We start from the raw sequence: 26,052 nt of genomic DNA on the forward strand, positions 1-26,052 counted from the left end.
ATGTGCAAATGCTGTTCAATTTTCAAGTCAATCAGATGAAATTGGAGGATTTTAGAAATTTGGCCTATGTTGACCTTTTGGCCTATGTTCACCTAAAATATAATTTGTGGTTGAATTCAGTGACCAGATATGCAAGTCATCTTCAAATTTCAAGTCAATTGGATGAAAATTGAGGATTTTAGAAATTTGGCCTATGTTGACCTTTTGGCCTATGTTGACCTTTTGGCCTATGTTGACCTTTTGGTCTATGTTGACCTCAAAAATACTTGGTGGTTGAATTCAGCAACCAGATATGCAAGTTCTCCTCAAATTTCAAGTCAATCGGATGAAAATTGAGGATTTTAGAAATTTGGCCTATGTTGACCTTTTGGCCTATGTTGACCTCAAATATACTTGGTGGTTGAATTCAGTGACCAGATATGCAAGTCATCTTCAAATTTCAAGTCAATTGGATGAAAATTGAGGATTTTAGAAATTTGGCCTATGTTGACCTTTTGGCCTATGTTGACCTTTTAGCCTGTGTTGATCTCAAATATACTTGGTGGTTGAATTCAGTGACCAGATATGCAAGTCCTCTTCAAATTTCAAGTCAATCGGATGAAAATTGATGATTTTAGAAATCTGGCAATGTTGGTGACCTTTTGGCCTATGTTGACCTTTTGACCTTTTGACCCCAAAAAACAATACGCTTCTCAATTGGGACGACCTATACATTTTGGTGAAGTTTCGTGACGATCGGTTTAGAATTGTGACCTGTAGGCCGGTTACAAACAAAGACAAACAAACAGACAGACAGACAGAACCACAAACGCAACCGACCAATATACTTGAAAAATCTTCGATTTTACAAGTAAGAAACAAGAAGACGTCATGTGTAGCACGATACTTGCAAAATCCGCCCCCACCCCCCTTCCCCCCCCCCCCCCCCTCCCACCCAAGTTTCGCATTGATACAGCAAATTGTCAATTTCATGAAGATTAAAATTTATGATCTTGATCAAAGCTTGGGTCAACAGGATGAAAAGTGACGATTTTTCAGATGAAAAATGATGATTTTAGAAGTTTGACCTTGAGTTGACCTTTGACCTTTTGACCTCATAAATAGGTGGTTTCCCAATTCAGTGAGGCAATACACAAATGCTGTTCTATTTTCAAGTCAATCGGATGACAATATTGATGGGTTTTCAGATGAAAATTGATGGGTTTTCAGATGAAAATTGATGGGTTTTCAGATGAAAATTGATGGGTTTTCAGATGAAAATTGATAATTTTGGAAGTTTGACCTAGAGTTGACCTTTGACCTCAAAAATAGTTGGTTTTCCTATTTAGTGACACAATGTGTAAATGCTGTTCAATTTCTAGGTCAATCGGATGAAAATTGACAGTTTTTCAGACGAAAATTGATGATTTTGGAAGTTTGACCTTGAGTTGACCTTTGATCGATTGACGTCAAAAATAGTATGTTTCCCAATTTAGTGACTCGATATGCAAATGCTGTTCAATTTTCAAGTCAATCGGTTGAGAATTGATAGCTTTTTAGATGAAAATTGATGACTTTTAAAATTTGACCTAGACTTGACCTTTGACCTTTTGACCTCAAAAACAGTTCATTTCCCAATTTATTGACAATATACAAATGCTGTTCAATTTACAAGTCAATCGGATTTAAAATGGTGATTTTAGAAATTTGACCTCCAGATGACCTTTGACCAATGACCTCAAAATCAATAGGCTTCACAATTGGGACGACCTAGACAACTTGGCGAAATTTCGTGACGATCGGTTTAGAATTGTGACCTGTAGGCATCTGTACAAACACACAAACTGACTGTGTTTTGTATGGTAGATACACATATACTGAAACGCAAAAGAAACTTACCACCTTTGAAACCTTTAAATATCAACAATAACACTGCGTGTAGTAAATGTGTGAACTTATTTGTGGACAATAGTGTCCTCACTGTCAGACAAAACGGTCACGGATGGTCACTTGAACCTTCAATGGTCACTTCATAGCACAGCTGTTGAACAGCCGTTTTGACTGTCAGTGATTAGCCAAGGGGTACGGGATGATTTTAATGAGCTGCACGTGATGTCTTGATATTGGCTTTAAAAAGGCCAGTGCAAAATGGGCATTTTGACCGAAAAATTTGACCATTGTGACCAACTTCAAAAAGACCGAAAACGCAAAAGAAACTTATCACTTGTTTGAAATGTAATAAAATTGTAACAGTTCAAAATAAAACAAACCAACAATTGCTAATTGAAACATTGGCATTTTATTGATGACGTGTCAAGTTTTTGACCAAGATACACCATCTCATCAGTTTGTTCTACAGTACAGAACAGCACAGGGTGCAATGTCAGTCCCCTTTCAATAGCGTGTGTGGCCACCATTGTTTTGGATACAGGCAGTGGATCATCGGCGTATACTGCCTACCAGTCTTTGGATGGATTGCTGCTGGATTCTGTCCCACTCAGTCCTCAATGTCTGAAGCAGCTCTGCCCATGTCCTGGCCCTGCCAACTACGCGTCTCCCAAGCTCATCCCACAGGTGCTCTATGGGATTCAGGTCAGGGGAGAGCGCAGGCCACTGCATGGTGTTGATGTTCTCGCCTTGGAGAAATGCAGTGGTAAAGCGAGCAGCATGGGGACCAGCGTTGTCATGCTGAAAGGTTCTCAGTTCTGGGTGGTCTAGCAGGAATGGCAGCAGATGAGCTTTCAGGATGTTATCCACATACCGCTGGGCGTTAAGATTCCCATCCACAACCACCAGTGGCGTCCTGTACCGGCCTGATATGGCGGCCCACACCATCACACTTGGGCCACCCCAACTGTTGGCTTGACGCACGCAACAATCGGCATATCGCTCGCCAGTTCTTCTCCAGACACGCTCACGCCCATCAGGACTGTCCACACAGAACCTTGACTCATCGCTGAAAGCGACCTCGTTCCACTGCACCAAGGTCCACCGCTGATGCTGCTGGCACCATCTCTTTCGGTTGTGGCGATGGGCAGCCGTCATCACGGGGCCTCTGTATGGTCTTCTGGCAGTCAGACCATAGTCATGCAGTCGTCTTCGTGCAGTATCATTGGAGATCCGTGGGTTTGCACGCCCCGGAGTTTCTGCCGCAGTGCGGGATGCTGGACGGAATCGATCCCGCAGGTGACTTCGGACCATCTGCCTGTCCTGCCTTGCAGTGGTGACTCTTGGCCTCCCTGATCGAGGTCTGTCATCTGCAGAGTTGTGGAGGGTGTCTCTGACCACCAGGTCCGATATCGTCTGGTGTGAAGAGCCAAGGCGACGTGCCACCTCACGGTAGCTCAGTCCGCCTTGCAGCATGCCCAGGGCACGCTGCCGTTGATCCCTTGACAATCGTGGCATGTTGATTGAAATGCCCATTTTGCACTGGCCTTTTTAAAGCCAATATCAAGACATCACGTGCCACTCATTAAAATCATCCCGTACCCCTTGGCTAATCACTGAGAGTCAAAACGGCTGTTCAACAGCTGTGCTATGAAGTGACCATTGAAGGTTCAAGTGACCATCCGTGACCATTTTGTCTGACAGTGAGGACACTATTGTCCACAAATAAGTTCACACATTTACTACACGCAGTGTTATTGTTGATATTTAAAGGTTTCAAAGGGGGTAAGTTTCTTTTGCGTTTTCGGTCTTTTTGAAGTTGGTCAAAATGGTCAAATCTTTCGGTCAAAATGCCCATTTTGCACTGGCCTTTTTAAAGCCAATATCAAGACATCACGTGCAGCTCATTAAAATCATCCCGTACCCCTTGGCTAATCACTGAGAGTCAAAACGGCTGTTCAACAGCTGTGCTATGAAGTGACCATTGAAGGTTCAAGTGACCATTCGTGACCGTTTTGTCTGACAGTGAGGACACTATTGTCCACAAATAAGTTCACACATTTACTACACGCAGTGTTATTGTTGATATTTAAAGGTTTCAAAGGTGGTAGGTTTCTTTTGCGTTTTCGGTCTTTTTTAAGTTGGTCAAAATGGTCAAATTTTTCGGTCAAAATGCCCATTTTGCACTGGCCTTTTTAAAGCCAATATCAAGACATCACGTGCAGCTCATTAAAATCATCCCGTACCCCTTGCCTAATCACTGACAGTCAAAACGGCTGTTCAACAGCTGTGCTATGAAGTGACCATTGAAGGTTCAAGTGACCATCCGTGACCGTTTTGTCTGACAGTGAGGACACTATTGTCCACAAATAAGTTCACACATTTACTACACGCAGTGTTATTGTTGATATTTAAAGGTTTCAAAGGGGGTAAGTTTCTTTTGCGTTTCAGTATATATCAAGTGAATCAGATGAAAATTGGCGATTTTTTTTTTTTGAGCTATTGACCTCAAAAACAATAGACTTCTTGCTTGTGACAACCTCTGCCAGGTGATTAAGTTTCGTGCAGATCTGAGTTAAAATGCGACCTGTAGGCGGTTGACATACAGACAGACAGGGGTGAACAAAATAACCTCCGTCCACCTTCAATGTTGGATATAACTAATTTAGTAGAATCCGGCCAGGATTTGCATCAAACCACCAATCTCCCAAATTCAGAGTCGACGCTCTGATCATTATGTCACGGAGACTCATCAATTGATTTTTCCTCCACTTTGTAGCAGGAGTGCTTAAAGATTTTACAGCGTAGCCTCTAGGGCAATGCCGTCTCGAACAGCGTTTGTCTGTCTGTATGTCCCCACAAACGTGCACCAATCAGACCTGAGGATTTGGTCACATGAAAGGGAGACGAGTTTAGTAACCATTGCAGTTGCATATTTTACTAAAAGGAAATATAATAACTTGTTCAACGTTTTGGGGTCCCATCAGGTGTCCGAAGGTAAGTAGGAGGTTTAAAAAATTCCTCAATGCAATTATGATTTTGTAATGCGATCGACATGGATCTTGTTCCCAAATCCGGAAGTGAACAGATGACGATGGTTCGCCGGTTTGATAATATCTCAATACAATTGTGATTTAACATTATATTTCGATATATGAATATTATAGTATTAATTTGTGATTGGAATGATGAATGATGCTGTTTGGAATGAAAATATAGAGAACCTGCAGTGAATGCCTGACGTTCGATTGAAGGTGGCACAGGAATGGGGAATTTATTGGTTCATTGTTTGCCATTCGCCGTTCCCACCCCCCACCCCCCCCCCCCCCCCCCCACACACCCCCCCACCCCTCTCACACCCAAGTCATTCACCAACCAGCTGTCCATGTCTGAAGTCAAAAAATGTATTGCTTACATTATTTGCTAACTGCTAAGTGGTATCCCCACCCAGGTCATACTGTCCTCTTCAACTAAAGTAACAACTATGCCAATGTTAGACTGTCAGTCTTGTGACTCAACAATAAGCTTCCTTAAAGTAGATCCTTATTGGTTGCATGAGGTTATCTTTCCCTATTGCACTCGTCCATGGGATAACTTTATGATGTCCTACACTGCTCTTGGCTGTTTTTAGAATCTGTTCTGCAGCCACAGTTCTGCGTGCGTTGACCTACAAACTGTTCACCGCTTTGCTGGATTACAAGACTGGACTCCATTTAATGGAACAGATGCTGCCTATCATATTAGTTGGAGCAAATCCAAAATCAAGAAGCTTTCAGTTATGCTTTTGTGCTCCCTTGCAGCGGGGACATTGCAGTGCCTGTTCTCAGGTCAATGCGCCAAGCTTACCTGATCTCTCATTTGCTCGGTCACACAACATTGCCTGTCCCATGAACGCAGTCTGCGAAAATAAAACACCATGCACTTGGTGATGTCAACACTCACTTAAAAACATAATATAAACACTTCTCATGAGCACTGCTGGAATATTGTCAAAGTAATTCCAATAATATCACTCCTCCTATGGATGAGTCAATTCTGGGAAGGGGATCCACATGTATGTTTTTGCATACGTGGGATTACGTATATGAAACATTGCCCATGGCAGAAACAAATAAATATCCCTTAGAAACAAACGATGGACGAAATTGGAGTCTGCACTCCCGAGGTTGTGGTGGTCCGCACGGCCGCTCACATATGGCTCGATTTAAACCCGAGATGTTAGAGAGGATCAAATTCAAAATAGCAGGATCGGGGCTACGCGTTCAACTCGAGGAGTGGGCACAGTAGAGACAGGAGGTGCCTCAATAGAATCAACCCAAAGCTTTGGACTCGCTCACTCAGTAAAGAGCGAGCGTGGCAGCGAAGCAGTTCCTATTGGAATTTAGCGTCTCAGTGACTTCAAGCTCCAGGCCAAGCGGTGGAGAGCGGAGAGCTAGCGAGAAGAACTCATTTGGACAGAATCTCTCACCCACCCACATCATGAATCCCCGTGGGGCAAAGTTGCTACTGTCGCCGCTATCACGGCCCAGACGTGGTAAGTCACCCGTGCAGGGACATACACACACACACACACACCTTTTGTCCCTCTGTTTATTTTATTCCAGTCTTAAGCTGAATTATGGTGTCTTTCACAGATAGCATGGTGCTTCAATGTTTGTATCGTGTGTATTTATTATTCATCGGGTAAAATGTCAAGAATTACATGAAACGGTATTGATATTTTAACTAGATGGTGTTCATGGAATATTTACCCTGCGCAATTAACTTGTTGCGAGTCAACTCTTGTTTTTTAAGGTTTTTTTTTTCTTTTCTTTGATCCAATATGGCTGCCAGACAGCCTGGTGTTGGCTTAGCGGTTAGGGTGCCGACTTGGGATCCTAGGATCCTGGGTTCAAATCCCGGTCGATCGCTGAATTAACACTACAGGGGGGTTGACTCAGCCTGTCATCCTTCCGAGGTCGGCAAATTGAGTACCAGTCCACTGGCAATTCCCTGTGTGTCGCAAGAGGCAACCAACAGGGTTGGCGGCAGGAAGGACATCTGGCCGTAAAACTTTTTTTTTTTTTTTTTTGTATACAAGATCGAGGCTCGTGAAAGAGCTAAGATTAATCACACAAAAAGTCAAACCGACACATAAAACACAAAAAATAAGGGGAGCGGTAGACAAGATGGGGAGAGAGGAGGAAAGACACAAACACAACATTTGGGAGCAGGGACATCGGGAGAAATGTGGGAGGGGGTGGGCTTGGGGGGAGGTGGGAGAGGTATAAAACATATGAACACTGCAAGGACTTCCAGGAAAGAAGTTGGAATTTCAAGTTGGAAGTTGGACATCATCATTAACATATGTTATTCCCCATGGGGAGCACTTGACAATGCACAATGTTAAAAACATTTCCATGGAGCATTTTCCGGAAATGTGGAGGTGCAACGTTTTTCGATTTTTCCAATATGGCGCCTGTAACACGTGATCTATGACATCATAATTCTCATTAAAATTTTCTACAGGAGTTGCCGCTCCAAAGGTCAATATTTCGTGTCCATCGGATTAACAGTTGCAGATAAAAAAAAATTTCATACTGGTCAGATCAAGCGTTGTACTTGTCAAATGATGACGTCATATTATGAAGGCCCCGATGACATCATCATTAACATATCTTACTCCCCATGGGGAGTAGTTGACAATGAGCCGTTGGAAAAAAATTCCATTGTGCGGTTTCGGAGATAGAGGTGTACGTTTTTTCCAAGATGGTGTCCGTACCACGTGACCTGTGATGTCATAATTATGAATATTAAAAATCTACAGGTGGAGGTTATCGTAGTTATAGCTTCTCCTTTATCTTTAACGTCCACCGACTAATGCAGGTAGATGGGATACCCGGCTTAACGTCCATCCGAGGGATGTCACACTCTGATGATTCATCATGCTTCTGCGAAAACATCAGGATGGAAACTTGCACATGGGTCAGGATTCGAACCCAAGCTGGAGTACTGGATGCGAGTGCGTGTACCTCGAGGGAGGATCAGGTAAAGATTGAAGATCACACCGTGAGAAACAGAATTTCCCTGGAGGATGGAAACACACGTTAACGAAGAAAACAAACGGGCACACAGTAACTAGATACCTGAGCGGAGGGAAAAGGACTCCATGTCCATGATCCGGGGACTGTGCGCACGCAGCGGCCACCATTGCGACATTGTTACAACACAGCATCCATTGAATGGAGATTTTCCACCAAACACCTTCCCAGAACCGACATCTGCAAAACACCCACCGATTGCCTTTCTGATAAGAAAACACTAGGAACCTCGGAATTTTTAATGCGTGAGCCTCACGAGTTCACCTGCGGTATGCAGGTGATACCTGGCCTGCGTATTTAATAGAAATACGCTGTTAGGGTTCGACTGCAGGTATTTGAGATAGCCGGCTTGATACCGCCGTCTCCGAGGTTGCGTCAAGTCCACCTGGATTTGTGCACCTCTGATGGTGAACGGCTCTCACCTTTTCACGTTATAAATACTCAAAGCGCTTTCACGAGGAGTGACGTCACGTTTGCTTACTTTCCCGGCTGCGACAGTTACTCAAGTTTCGCGCGATGCGGGCGGAAAGATCCTGTGGGCGGAAACAAAGAGCGCTCGCATCGCGTGGAGCTGAACGCCTCCAGCGGCCCCGGTGGTAATTTTCCAAAGAATTTGAAGCGCGTTGGGAGCTTGGGGAGGGGGCGGCACCGGCTGCTGCTTGAAGGGGCGGAGCCTTCGATGACGCGGGGTCTGGGGCGGGGCGAATTTCACCTCTCTTGTTCATGCATTTTAAATACACGATTGAAATACAGTATACTTAACCTTTAAATTGACTTCCTGTTCTTTTACAGTTTTATATCCAAAAAAGAGTTTCGACGATGTTTCATGTTTCTCATGTTTGACGCATTAACTTACACTTGCTCACCAATGTCTGTAATGAAATCCGTGAAAAGTTTCGTAAGTACGTCGTGCCAATATTCCACGAGGATTAAATCGAATCGATATACAGTATTTTGTGACGTTCGGTTAATCATTTCGCGCACGCGCACCTCCAAGGACGATGTGCCGCCAAGGTTGCCCAGCAACGGAGGGGCGTTGAAGACGGATGTGATGGGTGTGCGGGTCACGTGACGCGACGAGCACGCGACCATAATGGCGTGGGGTGGGGTTAGCGTCTTGGAAAGGGGCGGGGTTAAACGTCGGAGGTGTGACCTGAACGGCGGTTGTTAAATAGGTTCGTTGCAGAAAAGCGCTGCCGGTTATTGCGTGGAACTTCAGTGTAAACGAATAATTAACGCAGTGGATACAAATCAAAGGCTTTGACTTGGCCACCTCACCGCGGTTCGATCGCAGTTTCTACCTGCCTACCTGTTCACTTTGTTTGGAATTTTCGTGTCACGCCGATCGACCAACTTTCGTACCAAAAGGGCAGCCGGAGAGGAGAGGAGAGGCGACATGACCATCGGAAGCGACAATGGGGTCATCCTCACGTACTCGCGAATGAAAGGATTGTTCACCATCATGACGGGTATGGTGGGGGTTTGCTTTGAGGCAGCGCACGCACCTGGTGGGGTGGGGTAGGCGGATGGGGCGGAGGGTAGGTGGGCGGGGCATGGGGGGTGGGGCGGGGTAGGGGGGGTTGGGCGGGTGGTAGGTAGGTAGGTGGGTGGGGTGGAGGTAGGTTGGGGTGGGGGTAGGTGGGTGGGGCTGAGGTAGGTTGGGGTTGGGGTGGGGGTAGGTGGGTGGGGCTGAGGTAGGTTGGGGTGGGGGTAGGTGGGTGGGGCTGAGGTAGGTTGGGGTGGGGGTAGGTGGGTGGGGTGGAGGTAGGTTGGGGCAGGGGGGAAGTAGGTTGGGGCAGGGGTACGTGGGTGAGTGGGTGGGCTTCGGAGAGCAACCGCCAGCCCCTACCTCCATCCCCTTCCTCCATCCCCTACCTCCATCCTCTACCCTCCATCCTCTACCCTCCATCCTCTACCCTCCATCCTCTACCCTCCATCCGCTACCCTCCATCCTCTACCCTCCATCCTCTACCCTCCATCCTCTACCCGCCATCCTCTAGCCTCCATCCTCTAGCCTCCATCCTCTAGCCTCCATCCTCTAGCCTCCATCCTCTCGCCTCCATCCTCTACCCTCCATCCTCTACCCTCCATCCTCTACCCTCCATCCTCTACCCTCCATCCTCTAGCCTCCATCCTCTAGCCTCCATCCTCTAGCCTCCATCCTCTAGCCTCCATCCTCTAGCCTCCATCCTCTAGCCTCCATCCTCTCGCCTCCATCCTCTCGCCTCCATCCTCTAGCCTCCATCCCCTCGCCTCCATCCCCTCGCCTCCATCCCCTCGCCTCCATCCCCTCGCCTCCATCCCCTCGCCTCCATCCTCTCGCCTCCATCCTCTCACCTCCATCTTCCTCTCTTTAATCTTTCTTTGCCCTCCCCCATTCTTCCTGCCATCGCGGCGGCTGAGGCAACTGGGAGAATAGTTGCGAGATGGGGGTTGGGGATTAGAAGAGGTGGAGGAGCACATTCCAGAATTCCACAACATGATCAGACTTGCTAAGTAAGAGCTTTGATTATCGGATTCTCATTAAACGGAACTTTGAGCAAATTCTCCAGATGTCAAAGTTTTTATTTATTATTTTAAACAAGTTTGTGAGGATCTTTTAAACTTGGTGGTTCAGAACTGATTCCGACGAGGAATGGACTCGCACCTTTGGTTCCATGAAAATAGTCCTGATGGTGACGGCTTTGGCTCACTGTGGGTAAAGTGCTCCATCAGTTTCTTGGCAAGGGTTATATTATGGGTGGTTTGCCATTGCCTTCAAAGCAGCCAGTACAGGAATTTTGAATTTGGTCAGGATGCCGGCGATAGCTCGCTTCCTCTTCGCGAAGGACACAGTGGGATCTTTAACGACCACCGACTAATACCTGCAGACAGGATGCGGGTTTAACGTCCATCCGAGGGACCACACATTGATGAAATGCCAGGAGTGGGTCCACATTGGAACCGGGCAAGATGGCACAAAAGCGAATGCACAGACCTCGATCCTCTCCTTCCAGGACAAACTTGTGCTCGAATCCTTCAACTATTAGAACTTGTGGTACTCGGGCCATTCAAAAAGTTCTCTGATCGAGATACTCACAACTCCCAGAAAAGAAAATCGTTTCATTTCCCCTATTTTCAATATACCTTATTTTGATAAAATGTTTTGCTAATCATAATTACCTCCGCCACCAAAGTGTGTTTTCACCCCTGTCTGTCCGTCTCTGTCCGTTTGTGAACAAAATATCTCAAAAAGTTGTGGACGGATTTGGACGAAACTCGGTGGAAGTGTTGGGTGTCTGACGAGGAATATTCGACTCGATTTTGGTGACTATCTGAATATGCATTCGGATTTGAGAATTATTTAATTTCTAAAGTGATTCTTCACCATTGGGAGACGGGGCCAAAAACGATACATAGCAGGATATCTTAAAAAGTTATGGATGGATTTGGACCAAACTTGTTGGACAGGTTGTGTGTGTGACGAGGAAGAATTGATTCGATTTTTGTGAAGATCCGGATCCAGCAGGTAGAATTTAAGTGATTCTTCACCATTGAGTGATCTGGCCAACCAGGTGGAGGTATGCTCTGCACTGATGCCGTTCTAGTTGCTTGTTGCAACTAGAATGGCACTCGTAGATCCCTAGTCTCACCTCGTGTGCTCATTGTGATCAAAAATACCATCGTTAACTAAACACGCCACCATTATGGTCCATATACCCACATCATGCCATGCACCCTAGTATAATCGCATTTTTGGACGAGAGTTATGCACGTTATGCACGTCATAAATTTAATTCTCCACTCGCATCGGGTTGATCAGGTACATGAAGTATCACATTTTTTTTTGATCAGGATTTCAATTCAGCCAATTATGGGTAGAATACCATTTCACCTATGACGTCATCGTTATCACCCGATATACCCTATGGGGAGTTGATGACGTATGCCAAGTTTCAATTTTTTCCGTTGAGTTGTTTCGGAGATATGAAATTTTTCTCCCCTTTAATCCAATATGGCTGCCATACCATGTATCCTTTGACGTCACAGTTGACATTAAAAGGATCTCCGTGGGGAGTGCCTTCTATGTATAAAGTTTCGCATCGACCAGACGAGCAGTTTTAGAGAACCATTTTAAAGCGAAAATATATGTACACACGCACTGCAGTACCTCACACCCCCTCCTCCCCCTTTGGGGAGGTAGTACCTCGCACCCCCTCCTCCCCCTTTGGGGAGGTAGTACCTCACACCCCCTCTTCCCCCTTTGGGGAGGTAGTACCTCACACCCCCTCTTCCCCCTTTGGGGAGGTAGTACCTCACACCTCCTCCCCCTTTGGGGCAAGTCTAATTAGAACAGCACTCGGTAGAGCACAAACCTCCGCCAGGCTGAACAGTTTACGTTTTGTATCCCACTGATGGGTCAGATCTGGATTCGGACCTGAACCAAAATCTAATCGGCTTGTTCTTGTCGCCAAACCATCTCATCCACCAAGTTTTGTCACAAGTCGTCGACAACCTTTTGAAATATCGTGCTATGTATCTTTTTGGTCCTATCTCTCGTCTCAATGGTGAAGAATCTCTTGAAATAAAAGAAAATATCGGAACCGGATGCGGATCTTCACCAAAATTGAATCTATTCTTCCTTGGCGGGCAACCAACCTGTCCACTGTTTCATCTGAATTCGTCAGTAGTAACTGAGATAGCCTCCTGCTCACAGACAGACAGACAGATAGACAAGGGTTAAAACCTGACCTCCGTCCAGCTTTGGTGGCGGAAGTAAATGCACAAGCCATGGCGTTTCATGGACTATTGAGAGTACAACTTTTTATGCAACTTCGTTCATACAACTTTTTGAGCGCTCCCTGTGCGAAGCCTCAGGGGTTATTATTGGGAAAGTTGAGCCCTGGCTGTGTTTCCATTGTCATTCATTGTTGTGACTCGACATGGTGCTTTTTGAGCTCTTTTCAATCAGTTTTAATGCCATTTGAAAACAACCAATTCCCATACAAGCACTATTCCCCACGACAACACCGACTGCCCACCACCCCCTCCATATAACCCCAACTGCCCCACCAACCCCTCCATATAACCCCAACTGCCCCACCAACCCCTCCATATAACCCTTACTGCCCCCACCAACCCCTCCATATAACCCCAACTGCCCCACCAACTCCTCCATATAACCCTTACTGCCCCCAACCAACCCCTCCATATAACCCCAACTGCCCCACCAACCCCTCCATATAACCCCAACTGCCACAGCACCCCTCCATATAACCCTTACTGCCACAGCAACCCCTCCATATAACCTTTACTACCCCACCAACCCTGCCATATAATTCTTACTGCCCCACCAACCCCTCCATATAACCCCAACGGCCCCACCAACCCCTCCATATAACCCCAACTGCCCCACCACCCCCTCCATATAACCCTTACTGCCCCACCACCCCCTCCATATAACCCTTACTGCCCCACCACCCCTCCATATAACCCTTACTGCCCCACCAACCCCTCCAACTCCTCCATATAACCCCAAATGCCCCACCACCCCCTCCATATAACCCTTACTGCCACAGCACCCCCTCCATATAACCCTTACTGCCACAGCACCCCCTCCATATAACCCTTACTGCCCCAGCACCACCACCTACCTACAACTTCTATTCCCCCTACAAACTAACCCACCGCCCCTTCCGCCACCCCATTACCCTCCCCTTCCATGACCCTCCCGCTCCATTACCCTCCTCCTCCTCCATTACCCTCCACCATCCTTATCTTCTCCACGCTGCGTCTTATCGCGATGTCTCTGTTGCTCACTGTTTAAGTGTATTTTCCTTTTGGTGGGTGTGTGGGTCAGCGAGTTCGGAGAGGGAATTTACGAAATGGAGAATTCCACTTTTATTCAATGTCCACCCCCACCCCCGTTTCCTGAAACTGCCTAAACCGATGTTGTACAAGTTTGCACAACGCAAACTTGTTTCTTCATTGACATCGACAAGCTTTTTCAGAATAGTAAAAAAAACACGTGTTTTGGAGTTGCGGATGACGACATTGTTACACGTGGGCTTTATCAACACCGAGTACCGTAGTTTTGCAACAAATTTGAGGCACAGTGCAAAACTTGTTGGAAAATTACTGGTATGTCTATGAGGGTCGTTCAATATGTTCTCAGAACGAGATGCATGTTCACTACAGTCCAAGGATCTCCAAAGTTTTAAACCTCAAAGACCTTGGTGGGGAAATATTTTATTGAATTGATTATACTTGCTTGTTTTGAAGAATAATAAATAAATAAAACCCTGGCGCCTCTCGGATAGTTGTGAGCATCACGTTCCGAGAACTTCTTCAATGCCACTCCTAAGATGTACCAAATGGCCGTTAAGAAACTCTGCAAGATTATTGATAAAAATAATGGTGTGAAATATTTATTGTTGGTCTTCGTATTAAAAAAAACAACTCATCTCTATCCCAACAGTCTTTGTAAAGCAGCGACGCAGTGGCCTCGGTGATCTTGTGCAAAGGGTCGTCAGCACTCCGCGGATATGTGAACAGTAAGTTGACTTTCTCATTCCATACATTCCCTCCTTTCTGTGACACCAAATGCCCGTGCCCTGGGCTGAGACTCTTGAGTGTAATTTGCACAATTATCTCAACCCACTGCTAATGACCCAGGTGGACTTGTTTTTGTTGTTGTTGTTGTTGGTGTTGTTTAGTGACATTCTGTTGCTGTGGGAGCTTTTAATGGTGGCATAATGTGGTCTGGTCAACTACTTTTCTTGCTTATAAATGTGTAGCTTTAAAAATAGATTAACCTATTTGTTGAAGTAGCTTTGGCAGTCTAGGCCTAATGAATGAACAAACATATTCGTGTTGCAGAAACATCTGGTTGCAAAGGCCAAAAGCTGAGTCTGGATTGGTAAATGTGAACAGACAGGCAGAAACCTGTTTGGAGGTTTTTCTGTAAAGCCTTTCCACAGTAGATATACTAGGCCACGGGTTGGGTTGTTTGCATAAATATTTTGACTGAATGATTTACAAGTATATGATTTGCACTTGCTGATGACAAATTTGGGCTCCAGTATGAGGGTGCATGCAAAACAACAGGAAGTTCTCATGAGAGCCCAGTACGCTGACTGCTCACACTGATCCGAATTCAAATAGCGCGCAAATTCCTGCAACGGACTGATTGATATCTCTGACCACATTGCGGTTGTGTGCGCGCCTCCTATCGACCAGAATGCAAACAGGGCAGCGAATGTGGCTTCTGTGAATGAAACTGAGAAATTAAATTTGACTACCCTTGCAAGGAATTTCAATTTGAAGAGCCCACTAGGCCCATCAAAGCCTGTTATACTTGTTAACTTTTGGTTTTGTCTGCGCTCTATCCCTTTTGAATGCTAAGCATCAAACAAGGAAGCGGAACGTAATTTTTATTTATTTATTTATTTATTTCAGTCTGGGATGACTTGGCCAGCGTTCGAACCGCCAACCTCCCAGATTGAGTGGACACTCTAACCATAATGCCACTGAGTCAGGTTATAGAATGGTTCGAGCGTCTACTTTGAATCTGGGTGTTGGTAGTTTGAATGCCGGCCGAATCGTAGAATTCCCTCGCATCTTTTCAAGTGTGCCTTCAATGTGAAGTATTGGCCAACTACTATATTTTATCAGAATTTTAAACCTGCTAGGTACAAACACCATCATAATCCATGACCATACTCTATTACCCAAGCATCGGTTCTATCAGTTATTTAATTAAGAACCGTTGCTGAATGCATAGATCACCACTCCGTTGCAGGGTGCTGTATGGGCAGGGAATTGGAATTTGGCCAGGGTGTTGGAAATAGCTCAGGTACTCTTCCCTTTCAGGACACTGTGGGATATTTGAGGTTCACCAACTAATACAGGCAGATGGGAGGCCCAGTTTAACGTCCATCCGAGGGAAGGCATCTCGCTCAGCCTGTGAAACACCAGGATGCCAGTTTATAGAGAGTGGGGTCGAGATTAAATCCCAGGATAGATTACTCAGACTTGTGTGTATGCCTCCAAGCTATCTTGCCAGACCAACTAATTGTGTGTCTGCACATAATGGATCAGAGGATGCAAGTTTAATGAATCGTCTGAGTTGAGGTTAACACCACTTGTACTATCCTTTTCAGTATAAGACTCACTGGAATGCATCTTGTAGTTTCTTCTTGTGCCTGGTGCTCAGTGCTGAACCTAATGTTCCAAACCCTGATGATTGGGTATTTGTCTTGTGATCCATGCTCTTCTAAGATGTGTGTTGTGTGCCTGTGCACAGCCCTGGAGTGTGTGCTCTCTTGGATAAATCTGCAAGCAGCAAGCAACAGACCAAGGCTGCCAGCACAGACAACTCAAATGTAAGTATCCAAAAGTGGTTGCAACGTTGTAGTTTTTCTTGTCTCTATCAGATATGTTTTTGGTTTTTGTCGAGTTTGCATTTGATGTTGTAGAAGAAAGAGAAAGGGGATTGGTTGCATGGCAGGGAAGCCTTGGCAAGTATTTTCCATGTCAAGAATGTCCAAGATTACAGCTGTTTTTCTCTTTCAGGTTTTGATTGATGTAAACCTTGGGCCTTCAGCTAACCCTTTGTAAGTTTGCTTTTACCTTGGTCACCTATTTTACATGTGCAAATAACAATCATGAATTTCCCTTAGGGTTTAATTATTTATTTATTTTTGGTCTGTCATCTCCACAGAGCGAAGCCTTCAGATTTTAATTTCCTGAAGGTGATTGGAAAAGGAAGCTTTGGCAAGGTAAGAGTTGGCAAAATATGTGCTCCTTCGACTTGCTTCTCAACTCGGTTGCTTTGGCCATGGCTGTTGCCCGTTGTTTTTGCTTACATGTGTCACTAATGGGGTTTGTACACTTGTACACTTATGCAGGTTTTGCTGGCAAAACACAAAGCTGACGATAAGTTTTATGCTGTGAAGGTTCTACAGAAGAAGGCGATAATAAAGAAAAAAGAGGTATCCAAGTGACGAACATATAACATCCCAGCATGAATATCGATAATTGTCGTCACACCTTTTGACAAAATCGTATCCGTTGCAAAAATGCTTTATAAATCCATGAAGACATAAAAAAGCTAAAATATATATTTTGAAGTTGCAATCTTGTAATAAAAATGTTGTTTTATTTCACAATGTTCTCTTGACAGCAAAAGCACATAATGGCAGAGCGCAATGTTTTGCTCAAGAATGTCAAGCATCCGTTTCTTGTGGGTCTGCATTACTCATTCCAGACAACCGATAAGCTCTACTTCATCTTGGATTACATCAACGGTGGTGAGGTTCGTATTTGTGTTGTCGTATAAGCCTATATGATTGTGGGAAGGCCAAATGCTTCACATTCATTATCCCCACACTTTTTGGAAAACAAAATGTGGGGGGGGGGGGGGGTGAGGAGGGTGGGAAGGGTGGGAAGGGTGGGAAGGGGAGTCGGAGTCCTGTCTCTCCGTCACGTGATCTCCTCCTAAATGGTTGTGCAGAAATTCACCCAATTTAGTAGTTATGGTCACAACATGGCATGAAGGTGCAAGAGCAGTATCATTTTTGGCCCTGCCCTCTGGGGTTAGGTCTACCTGTTCCAGTTGAATGGGCAGCATGGTTGCATTTTGTTCCAGTGCCTTTGTGTGAATATTTTAAAATAGTGGAGATTAGGAAGAACAGGAAGGAGTAATATTGGTTGAGGGAGACGGGCAACAGTCTATGTATGGTTTGTCTTGTAGAACTTCCGGCTTTTGTCTGTCGCAAAGCAACAAAAACCGCAAGGACTCACTTGCAATGCAGCTTTCGACACCAGCCATTGTTAGGACGAGTGCCAAGGCCAGGGTGTGAGCTTCCCCATGGAACGAACTGTCCATTTTTATCTGTCACCTGAGTTTTCTCTCCCCTCCCCATACCCATCTGCTCTGAACATTTTGGTTGATGCAGAGGGGAAAACTACGATTGAAATCTGAATTGGGTGGGGAAATCCCATATCTGCTATCTTATTTTGGCAACCTTTATCCCATTTTGGGGGGGTTTTTTTCCCTTAAAGATGAGGAATTGTTAATTTGGTCAAACGGCTGCAATTGTCCATACTTCCTGTATATATTTTTTTTCGGCCATTTTCAATCGGCACATATAAATTAGATTTATGCACAACTTTGGATGCAGACATTGATGATCAATGGATGCTTTCTGACAATAGCTTAATACCAGATAAGGCTGCATGATCTATTAAACCATCATACCCTGGATGGTCTTTGCTCTTTGCCTCACCTTCCATTACTCCACCTCCTAATCTCCTTGCTCCCTCCACATTTCCCTTTATTTTATTTTTAACAACCTATAACTTATTCATCCCACCATCTTTGTTTGTCCTGTGCATACATAATAAATAAATGCCCCCTAAATGCAAGTTATTAATGTGCCTGTCTTTTTGATGCTAGCATAATAAATTTAGCTTTTCTGCGAGAGATGTTCATTAAAGTTGTACGAATGAGATAGTCCAAGACACCCCAACGTTAATTTTTATTATTAATTTATTTAATTTCTTTTTTATTTGATATACTTCACATATATTTATGTATATATTTTTATTATATATATTTATGTATATTTTTTATTACGTACAAGATTACTGTACAGCATATGCAAAAGGTAAGAAAATAAATAAATGTTTTTTTTGTAGATACCGTATGCTTCATTCTACTTTGTGCCTATTTGGAATATCTTGTTTAAAACTTTTTTGAAACCCCCTCTTGGTACTCAGGATAAGATTAGCATTTCCAAAGATGTGAATGAGTCTCATAAATAAAATGGCATTAAATTAGTTGGTCATTTGAAGAACGTGGCCTTTAATAATGCTTTAAGTTTACTCAAGATCAGGACTGTCATGTCGGTTATTTACAAAAGTGAAAAGTTTGCCTGATAAGGAGAGCAGAAAGGATGTTTCTGGTTTTACTACATCTTAGATGTGTGTTTGGTTGAAGATGGTTCAACTTTATAACTAACCAAATTGTGATTAATCTGCTTGAATTGCTGCAATAGTTACAATTGGCCAAAATATTTGAGGTCCAAAGTGAGTGGAATATTTTATTTTCTTTCCAGTCATTAGACTATAAGAAGATAGAATGAAGTACATTTGACATCTCTAAATTTGCTTTTTGTTCCCCTACCACAGCTGTTTTTTCATCTGCAGAGAGACCATGTCTTTCTGGAACCACGTGCTCGTTTCTATGCAGCCGAGATTGCAAGTGCAATTGGATACTTGCACTCTCTTAACATTGTGTACAGGTGAGGAGAGCTTGGGTCATCGGAGATGTTAGTATTGCTGGCCACGAGATTTGAATCACCAAATTGGTTGTATTATAAAGGAAAAAGCTAGTGTGCCAGGCCAATGTGCTATTGGAAGGATAGATTTGAGGGCATTTTGGTTTTAGTCATCAAAACAGATTTTTGCAAACACCATTTCATACTATTCGTATGACATTCGTATACACTGCTATTCGTTCTGCCAAGTCTTCATTTTTTGTATGTTGGGCTGGCAGGATAGACTAGAAGTATGTATACTAGCCTCTGAGCGATCTATCCTGGGTTTGAATCCAGATCCAGCTATAAACTGTTCTCCTGGTGTTTCACAGGCAGGGTGATTCATCAATGTGTCCCTGGGATGGTCGTTAAACTTGGCGTCCCATTTGCTAGCATAGTTGGTGGATCTTAAAGATCCCATGATGCCCTTCATGAAGAAGCAAGCTATTGCTGGCAACATGAACAAATTCCAAATTTCTGCACCTGCAGGTCAAATATCCTGTGTTTGCCTAGAGAGCCATCTTGGATGGTAAAGTTTTAACCCTTGACATGATACTGCTTTGGTAGAACCGATGATTTATATGGAATATTGTACATTGTGTGTGTTTGTGTTTCATGTAGGGATCTCAAACCAGAAAACATCTTGTTGGATTCCAAGGTGAGTTGGCTTGCAGACAGGAAATAACTTATTCAGTAGATCCAAATTGCAAGAAAGTTTTGCCTTTGCTTATCTCGAAAGCTGTATACATTACTCCCACTAATTGGATGTGACAGTGTCAACTCAATATTTTAACATGCTATTGTCAGGTTTAATATTTTTGTGGGTGGTGTACATTTCAGGGTCATGTTGTACTTACTGATTTTGGCCTTTGCAAGGAGGGAATAGAGCCCAATGCGACAACCTCAACATTTTGTGGTACCCCAGAGGTATGTGAAGCATGAAATGCTTGCACATAGTATTAGTAATATTTTTGATATTTTGTCCTTAATAATTGCTTGGCAGTTTATTTGTCAAATGTCCAGCTCACCAATTTGTTTTATCCCTTTCAAACCTGGCCTGGGCAGTACTTGGCTCCAGAGGTGCTGCGGAAGCAAGCTTATGACCGTACTGTTGATTGGTGGTGCCTTGGGGCTGTCCTGTATGAGATGCTTTATGGCTTGGTAAGTGTTCCTGTCGGTGTGGAGAATGCATCCACTTTTACTTCAATTAGCTCATTGTGGTTCTCTGCTCCTTTGCAATACTTGCACATTTAGGCAAAAAATTACAGATCCACGATGTTTCAGCATCAGGTGTTAATTTGTTCCTCTTTTTCTGGAACCTTTATCCAGCCACCTTTCTACAGCAGAAACACTGCTGAGATGTACGAGAAGATCTTGAAGCAGCCCCTTGTGTTGAAGGCGAACATCTCCAATGCAGCTTGCTCTCTCCTTCAGGGTCTTCTTGCCAAAGAACGCTTGGAAAGACTTGGAGCCTGCAACGATTTTGTAAGCTTTTTATGCTGATTTTTGTTTCCATTTTGAGTTTGATGCACCCCTTTTGTTTGCTTCATTATCCATCACTTATTTATTTTTGTATACAAAGTCAAGGGTCATTGAAGAGCTGGAACAGAAGATGCAATAAAACAAAAGGAACAGCAGAAAGAGGGTGATAAAACGCCAACAGCAAGGCCGAGGGACAAAATAGATGGAGACGAGCAAATGAGGGGCAGGGGAAGATGTAGAGGGTGAACAAGATGGATACAGAACCTCTTGGGAAGAATTTTTTTTAGGGGGGGGGGGGGGGGAAATGGGGATAGTTATAACTGAGAGTAGAAAAGGTCATGGTTTTGGATGTGGGGTGATCTGAGATGGTGATGAACAGCTGTCTTGAAGACCTGGAGGTAAGAATGAGTTTGAAGAGAATGTAGGAGTTTATCTCAGCTTGATGCTCATCTTCATTCTTTCATTCCCTTCTCTCACCTCTGGTGTCGTCTTTCTGAGTCCGTCTCCTGCTTCTGTCGTCAAAAATGAGATTAAAGGGAATGTTAAGTTGGTTCTTGGAGTTTGAAATATTCTGCTTTTCCATCTGTTCATGACAATGTCCCACATGTTCCCCCCCCACCCCAATCTTACTTTGGGACCCATTGACAATTCATTTCACCAGGAATAGAGAACGAATATGAGGAGACTATCAGATGTAATAAATATATTTGTCAGTGCATTTTGTGAAACGAATTGCTCCAGTTAATTGGACAAATTGGCAAAGTAATAGCAAATACCATATTCATGTCTCGTGCACTTGTCTGTTGCCCAACCACTGCATCGTCGCCTCTTCCATTTTTTACCTCTATACTTTATGCTGTGGTACATCTGTGCGTTCTTTTTCTTGGCCAGTTTGCATTTGCTCAACTTTGTCTATCTTCACCTTGTTTTTCTGTTCTTCAATGAGCCTTGACACCTGAATTAAAGAAAATATTCAACTGAATACAATGTAGAGCTTCTTGGGAGTTTTTATTGTCTTCTTCACTACAGGCGGAGATTAAAGAACATGTCTTCTTCTCTTTTATAAACTGGGACGATCTGGAAGCACGGAAGATCACCCCACCGTTCAACCCTAATGTGGTATGTTTGAGAAATTAGATTTGGAATTAGCAGATTACTAATGTGCTCAATTCCATAAGTGACCCCAAAAATATAATTGTAAAGACTGCACTCAAATGGTTAAGGTCATCTTATTTGTTTTATGAAGGATTGCTCAGACATTGTGTAGGACACAAGGTCACAAGTAATTTATTAGTAGTGATAGCAATAAAAGGTATTAAAATTTGAATCCCGAAATGTAGTTAAAAATATTTTTTTAGCTGTAATTTATTATTCATGATTGTAATTGTGTATATATATATATATATATATATATATATTTATATATATATATATATATATATATATATATATATATATATATAAAATTTTCGTCTTGTGAATAACACTATTTATTCTGGATCTCTTTTAACATAGACCGGGCCATCGGATTTACGTCACTTTGACCCAGAGTTCACCCAAGAGCCGGTGCCGAACTCTGTTTGTTCCTCACCAAATCTTCTCCCTGCCTCGGAAAGCATGACGGAAGCTGCGGAGGCCTTTGCAGGATTTTCCTATGCACCTTCGGTCGACTCCATGTTCCTTTAGAGGCAACAGCCTTTCCTGTCGAATTGGGAATCCCTCCTCCCTGGATGCTTTTGAGTGCTGTCGTCTTGCGCAATATGCTTATGGACAATTTCTCGATACGAACTGCCTTGTCATTTTTATCCAAAGTTTATTTTATTACCGCTGCGAGCACTGAATTTTTCACAAGATTTTATTGCCCGAGTTAGTGAATTTAAAAATTCATCACGTTGAAATGTTTTGTCTGCAGGAGTTGGTTCGGGGCTAATTTTGTGAAGTCGTACCAAAAAGATGGTGATGTTGAAATCACCCTTGTATTTAAAAACACTTGGAGAAACTTGCGGAAGGAAAATGACCATGAATGTTGAAAGTTTGAAAGTATTTATGAATATTTATAGCACATTCCACGACCTCAGTTTTATTCTCACAAGGGGAAGTGGTGGGGTGGGGGAAAGGGTGAAATGTATCGTAGGCTGATAATAAAAAGCCTGCAAGGTAGAGAGCTCGTCAAAGAAGGCTGTTTTTACTGTTGTGAAAGCCACTTTACTGATCAATTTCGGTCATTTTGTTTTTATATTTCACTATACAAGAGGGGTTTTTTTTGTTTTTTTTCGCCACTTGTGACCTTTTCCAAATTCAATTGATAGTTTGGATAATTCAGATAAATCTCCTGTTTAGTCAGGGCCCTTAGGGATATTTTGGTTCAAATTCTTCCAAAAGCATCAAATTTGGCACAGATGTTGCCTATGCCATACTCTTTCGATTTTTGACGGGCGCCAAGGGCGGTATGATCCGGTCCATCCCGCCATGTCACATGACCTATGACGTCATAATTAGGATATGCATCCAATCACATGGCGTACTATAAGTGGTCAAAGTTCAAAATGAATCGATCGAAAAATGAAGGCAGGGATCCATTTTTAAGGTTTTCATAAAATCCAATATGGCCGCCAGGTCACATGACCTATGACGTCATATTTATGACATGTATACAATCATGTATACATGAACCCGGATCATGATCGCACAAAAATTAAACACAAGGATATGGCATACAGTTCATAAAACATCAAAATCCGTACCTTTGTAATTAGACTGATGAACTGCATATGCCTGAAAATTAGGAAATAGACATGTAAATATTTCCTCTAATTGTCAAAAACAAGGTCAGAGTTCGATTACCCAACCCAGAAACATAAAATGGTGAACCTCGTGTAAATCTTGACAAAAATCGACATGTTTGACTCAAATGACCTTTAAGATGACCTTGAGGGTTGACCTTGACCTCGAATCGTCAAAATAACATCATTGGATTCCTCGACCTCGAAAACCCCTGAAAAGTGGTATCATACATGATTCCAACCCTTTTGGTTATTTAACTGATTTTCCTCTAATCCGGGTGGCGGCTATTTAGTATTTCGCCAATATGGGGCCCCCGGGGGGGGGGGGGCGCCCGTCTTGGCGCCCGTCAAAAATCGAAAGAGTATGGCATGGGCAACATCTGGGCCAAATTTGGTGCTTTTGGAAGAATTTGAACCAAACGGCCCCAAAATATCCCTAAGGGCCCTGACTATGTTGGGGCAGGAGCCATTTTTATGTTGCCATTTTGCATATGTAATATGTAGATGGCCCTTTACCAGTTTTAAGTCAGAATAAGCATGCACAGAGGTACGTTAAATTTTTTTTTTATATCGATTTGCAGACAATTACAGCAGCTTAGTGCTTATCCTCAGACAAGTAGAAAAATAATTATATAATTGAAAATTATGTTTGGCAACTCTTTCTTTTCTGGCCTCTGTGCTTGGTACCATCCACACAAGTCTTATCTTGATGGTGAAAATGTGTTTTGCACAAGGTTTGTCAATATTAGGATCAAAGGTATCATCCCCAAGTTGTTTTCCTCAGTAATTGCTGTGCCAGCATAGTTTGAAGCAGGGCCTGAAACCCTAAGTCTCCATTTCCACAGTGAAGTTAACTTGTGTATTACTTTGTATGAAGCCAAATGTACTTTATTTAAGCTTTTGTACATAATGTAGATGTACGTACAGTATATATATTTCAATTAAACTGTACATTGGATCAGCATCGTTTAAGAGTGCTGTGTAAAATAAATATTTGAAGAAACTATTTGTTTGATTATTGAATTTTAATAACTGTTACAAGTCAATAAAATAAACTTTGTTTCTGATCTGGTTTTCCTGTTCATTTTAACTGGCTAAGGCTCATGGGAAAATACTGTTACGTTTGTGGGGGTAGGGATACTTTAGACCAGGTAGATTTGTGTTGGTAGCATTTTCCGACTGTTGTGAAGAACCACCATGTAATAAGTAGAGGACCTGTTTAGCCCAGATGTCGGATGAAGTTGTATTTGTCCCCGTCACGAGGGGGCAGGGCATGTTATTTAGCTCGGGGATTAGTTAAGTAATTCCCTGTTCGTCGTTCCCTATGTGATTTATCCTTTATCTCTTTTGGCACCGCACCACAGACAGTAGTGCAGGAATTGCCCATTAACTACACTAAATAACAATAAAACCAACCAGAAGACAGTTCTGAGCACTGCCGATAGGACACCACCATTACATCACCACGAACGTCGGGCAGACCGAGAGCCACGCCCAGAAGGACAGTGATTGGGTGGGAGTTGACCAACAGGAAGGCAGGGGTAAGAAGCAACTCGCTGATTTTTAGAGGGAAGGGCGAGTAGGACTGCATCACAAGAGCGGACTGTGTGGATTGGTGGAGCTGGACAATGTACCGGTGGCCTGTGGCCTGTGGGCATTGGTAGAGAGGCACAGATGACTTCATGAGACGATCAATAAAAAGAAGACTCGGACCGACATTTTCTCTCCTTGCCCTCACACCTTCCTCTTGCCCCTCACCTCTCTCGCTTCTTGGTTCTACTTTTGTCTCTTTGCTCTGACGGTGATCCTGTGTTCACGGGGAAGGCTTCATCGTGGCCAGGAATTTGACACGCAAGGACGACGAAGACAGGTGCGGCTGGAAGAGTGAATCGCACGCCTGCTCGTTTGCTTCGTGCACCGGGCCGGGAGTGAGCGGACCGTGCAGCGAGGCCTGGCTTTGCGCACGTGCGCCAAACGACGGCGGTTTTCCTGCCACCACCAAAGCCGTGTCGAGACTGCGTGCCGGGGCCTGGAAGAATTCAGGCGAGACATGGCCAAGTTGAGCGAAGTGCCACAATCAAACAGTTATTTTACTTTCATTATCTTTCCCTCAGTCTGTGTTCAAGTCTGGTGTGGGGGATGTCCTGTTTAGAAATTTAGTTTACCGTCGCGTCTTCTTGGTATCGGCATCTGTTTTAATAAACCTGTTTCTTTTTGTACATTTAAATCTGGTTTGTTTGAGTTTATTTTTCGCAGGTTCGGGAACTGCCTGCGGACAACAGTTAAGACCCTTCATCTTCCCCTCCCCTTTCTTCCCCCGCATATATAAAATCCGCATTTGAACTGAACGCCTCGGAGTAACGCTCGATTGCCCTCTGTGACTCTCCCGGTGTTAACTGAAAGCAGTTACACGACAATACATTTAGAACGAGGACACTAGAGAGGGCCTCGGTATACTTTTATATTAATTGTGAGGCTATTGATGGACAAAAATCAACATAATACAGAACCTATGATCCCTGCAAAGATCTGTGTGCTTTG

The 26,052-nt window shown here is 43.7% G+C and overlaps 1 protein-coding gene and 1 long non-coding RNA gene across 10 annotated transcripts in view; one reads left to right on the forward strand and one right to left on the reverse strand.

The window, feature by feature from the left end:
* Positions 1-8,538, reverse strand: part of LOC137432671 (uncharacterized) — a 243,816-nt gene extending 235,278 nt beyond the window's left edge. For 2 of the 7 annotated variants that reach the window (XR_013624339.1, XR_013624340.1), the window contains exons 1-2: positions 7,992-8,129; positions 5,713-5,764 (exon numbers count right to left, since the gene is read on the reverse strand). This is a non-coding gene — a long non-coding RNA (uncharacterized LOC137432671). Of the gene's footprint in view, positions 1-5,712; positions 5,765-7,991; positions 8,130-8,210 lie in introns of those variants that run through there. The other 5 variants (XR_013624337.1, XR_010985547.2, XR_010985545.2 and 2 more) reach the window with 5 other exon arrangements.
* SGK1 (serum/glucocorticoid regulated kinase 1) lies at positions 6,131-24,578 on the forward strand. 3 transcript variants are annotated; one of them, XR_013624336.1, is made up of 15 exons: positions 6,131-6,400; positions 14,404-14,479; positions 16,231-16,309; positions 16,500-16,540; positions 16,648-16,705; positions 16,835-16,918; positions 17,110-17,241; positions 19,119-19,231; positions 19,868-19,904; positions 20,087-20,173; positions 20,312-20,407; positions 20,576-20,731; positions 21,758-21,847; positions 22,244-23,062; positions 23,953-24,578. XR_013624336.1 is itself a non-coding variant. In XM_068124759.2 (14 exons), exons 1-14 carry the CDS (start codon positions 9,343-9,345, stop codon positions 22,412-22,414), a joined length of 1,293 nt encoding a protein of 430 aa, XP_067980860.1. In that variant the 5' UTR covers positions 9,109-9,342; the 3' UTR covers positions 22,415-24,578. The 3 variants fall into 3 exon arrangements, 1 of the variants encoding a protein (XP_067980860.1); XR_013624335.1 differs by lacking the exon at positions 6,131-6,400 and adding an exon at positions 9,082-9,415; XM_068124759.2 differs by lacking the exon at positions 6,131-6,400 and adding an exon at positions 9,109-9,415 and having other exon boundaries at positions 22,244-24,578.
* The last annotated feature ends 1,474 nt before the right edge of the window (positions 24,579-26,052 follow it).

This window comes from Myxine glutinosa, chromosome 8 (genome assembly GCF_964187855.1).
Source record: "Myxine glutinosa chromosome 8, kmMyxGlut1.1, whole genome shotgun sequence".
Lineage (NCBI taxonomy): Eukaryota > Metazoa > Chordata > Myxini > Myxiniformes > Myxinidae > Myxine > Myxine glutinosa.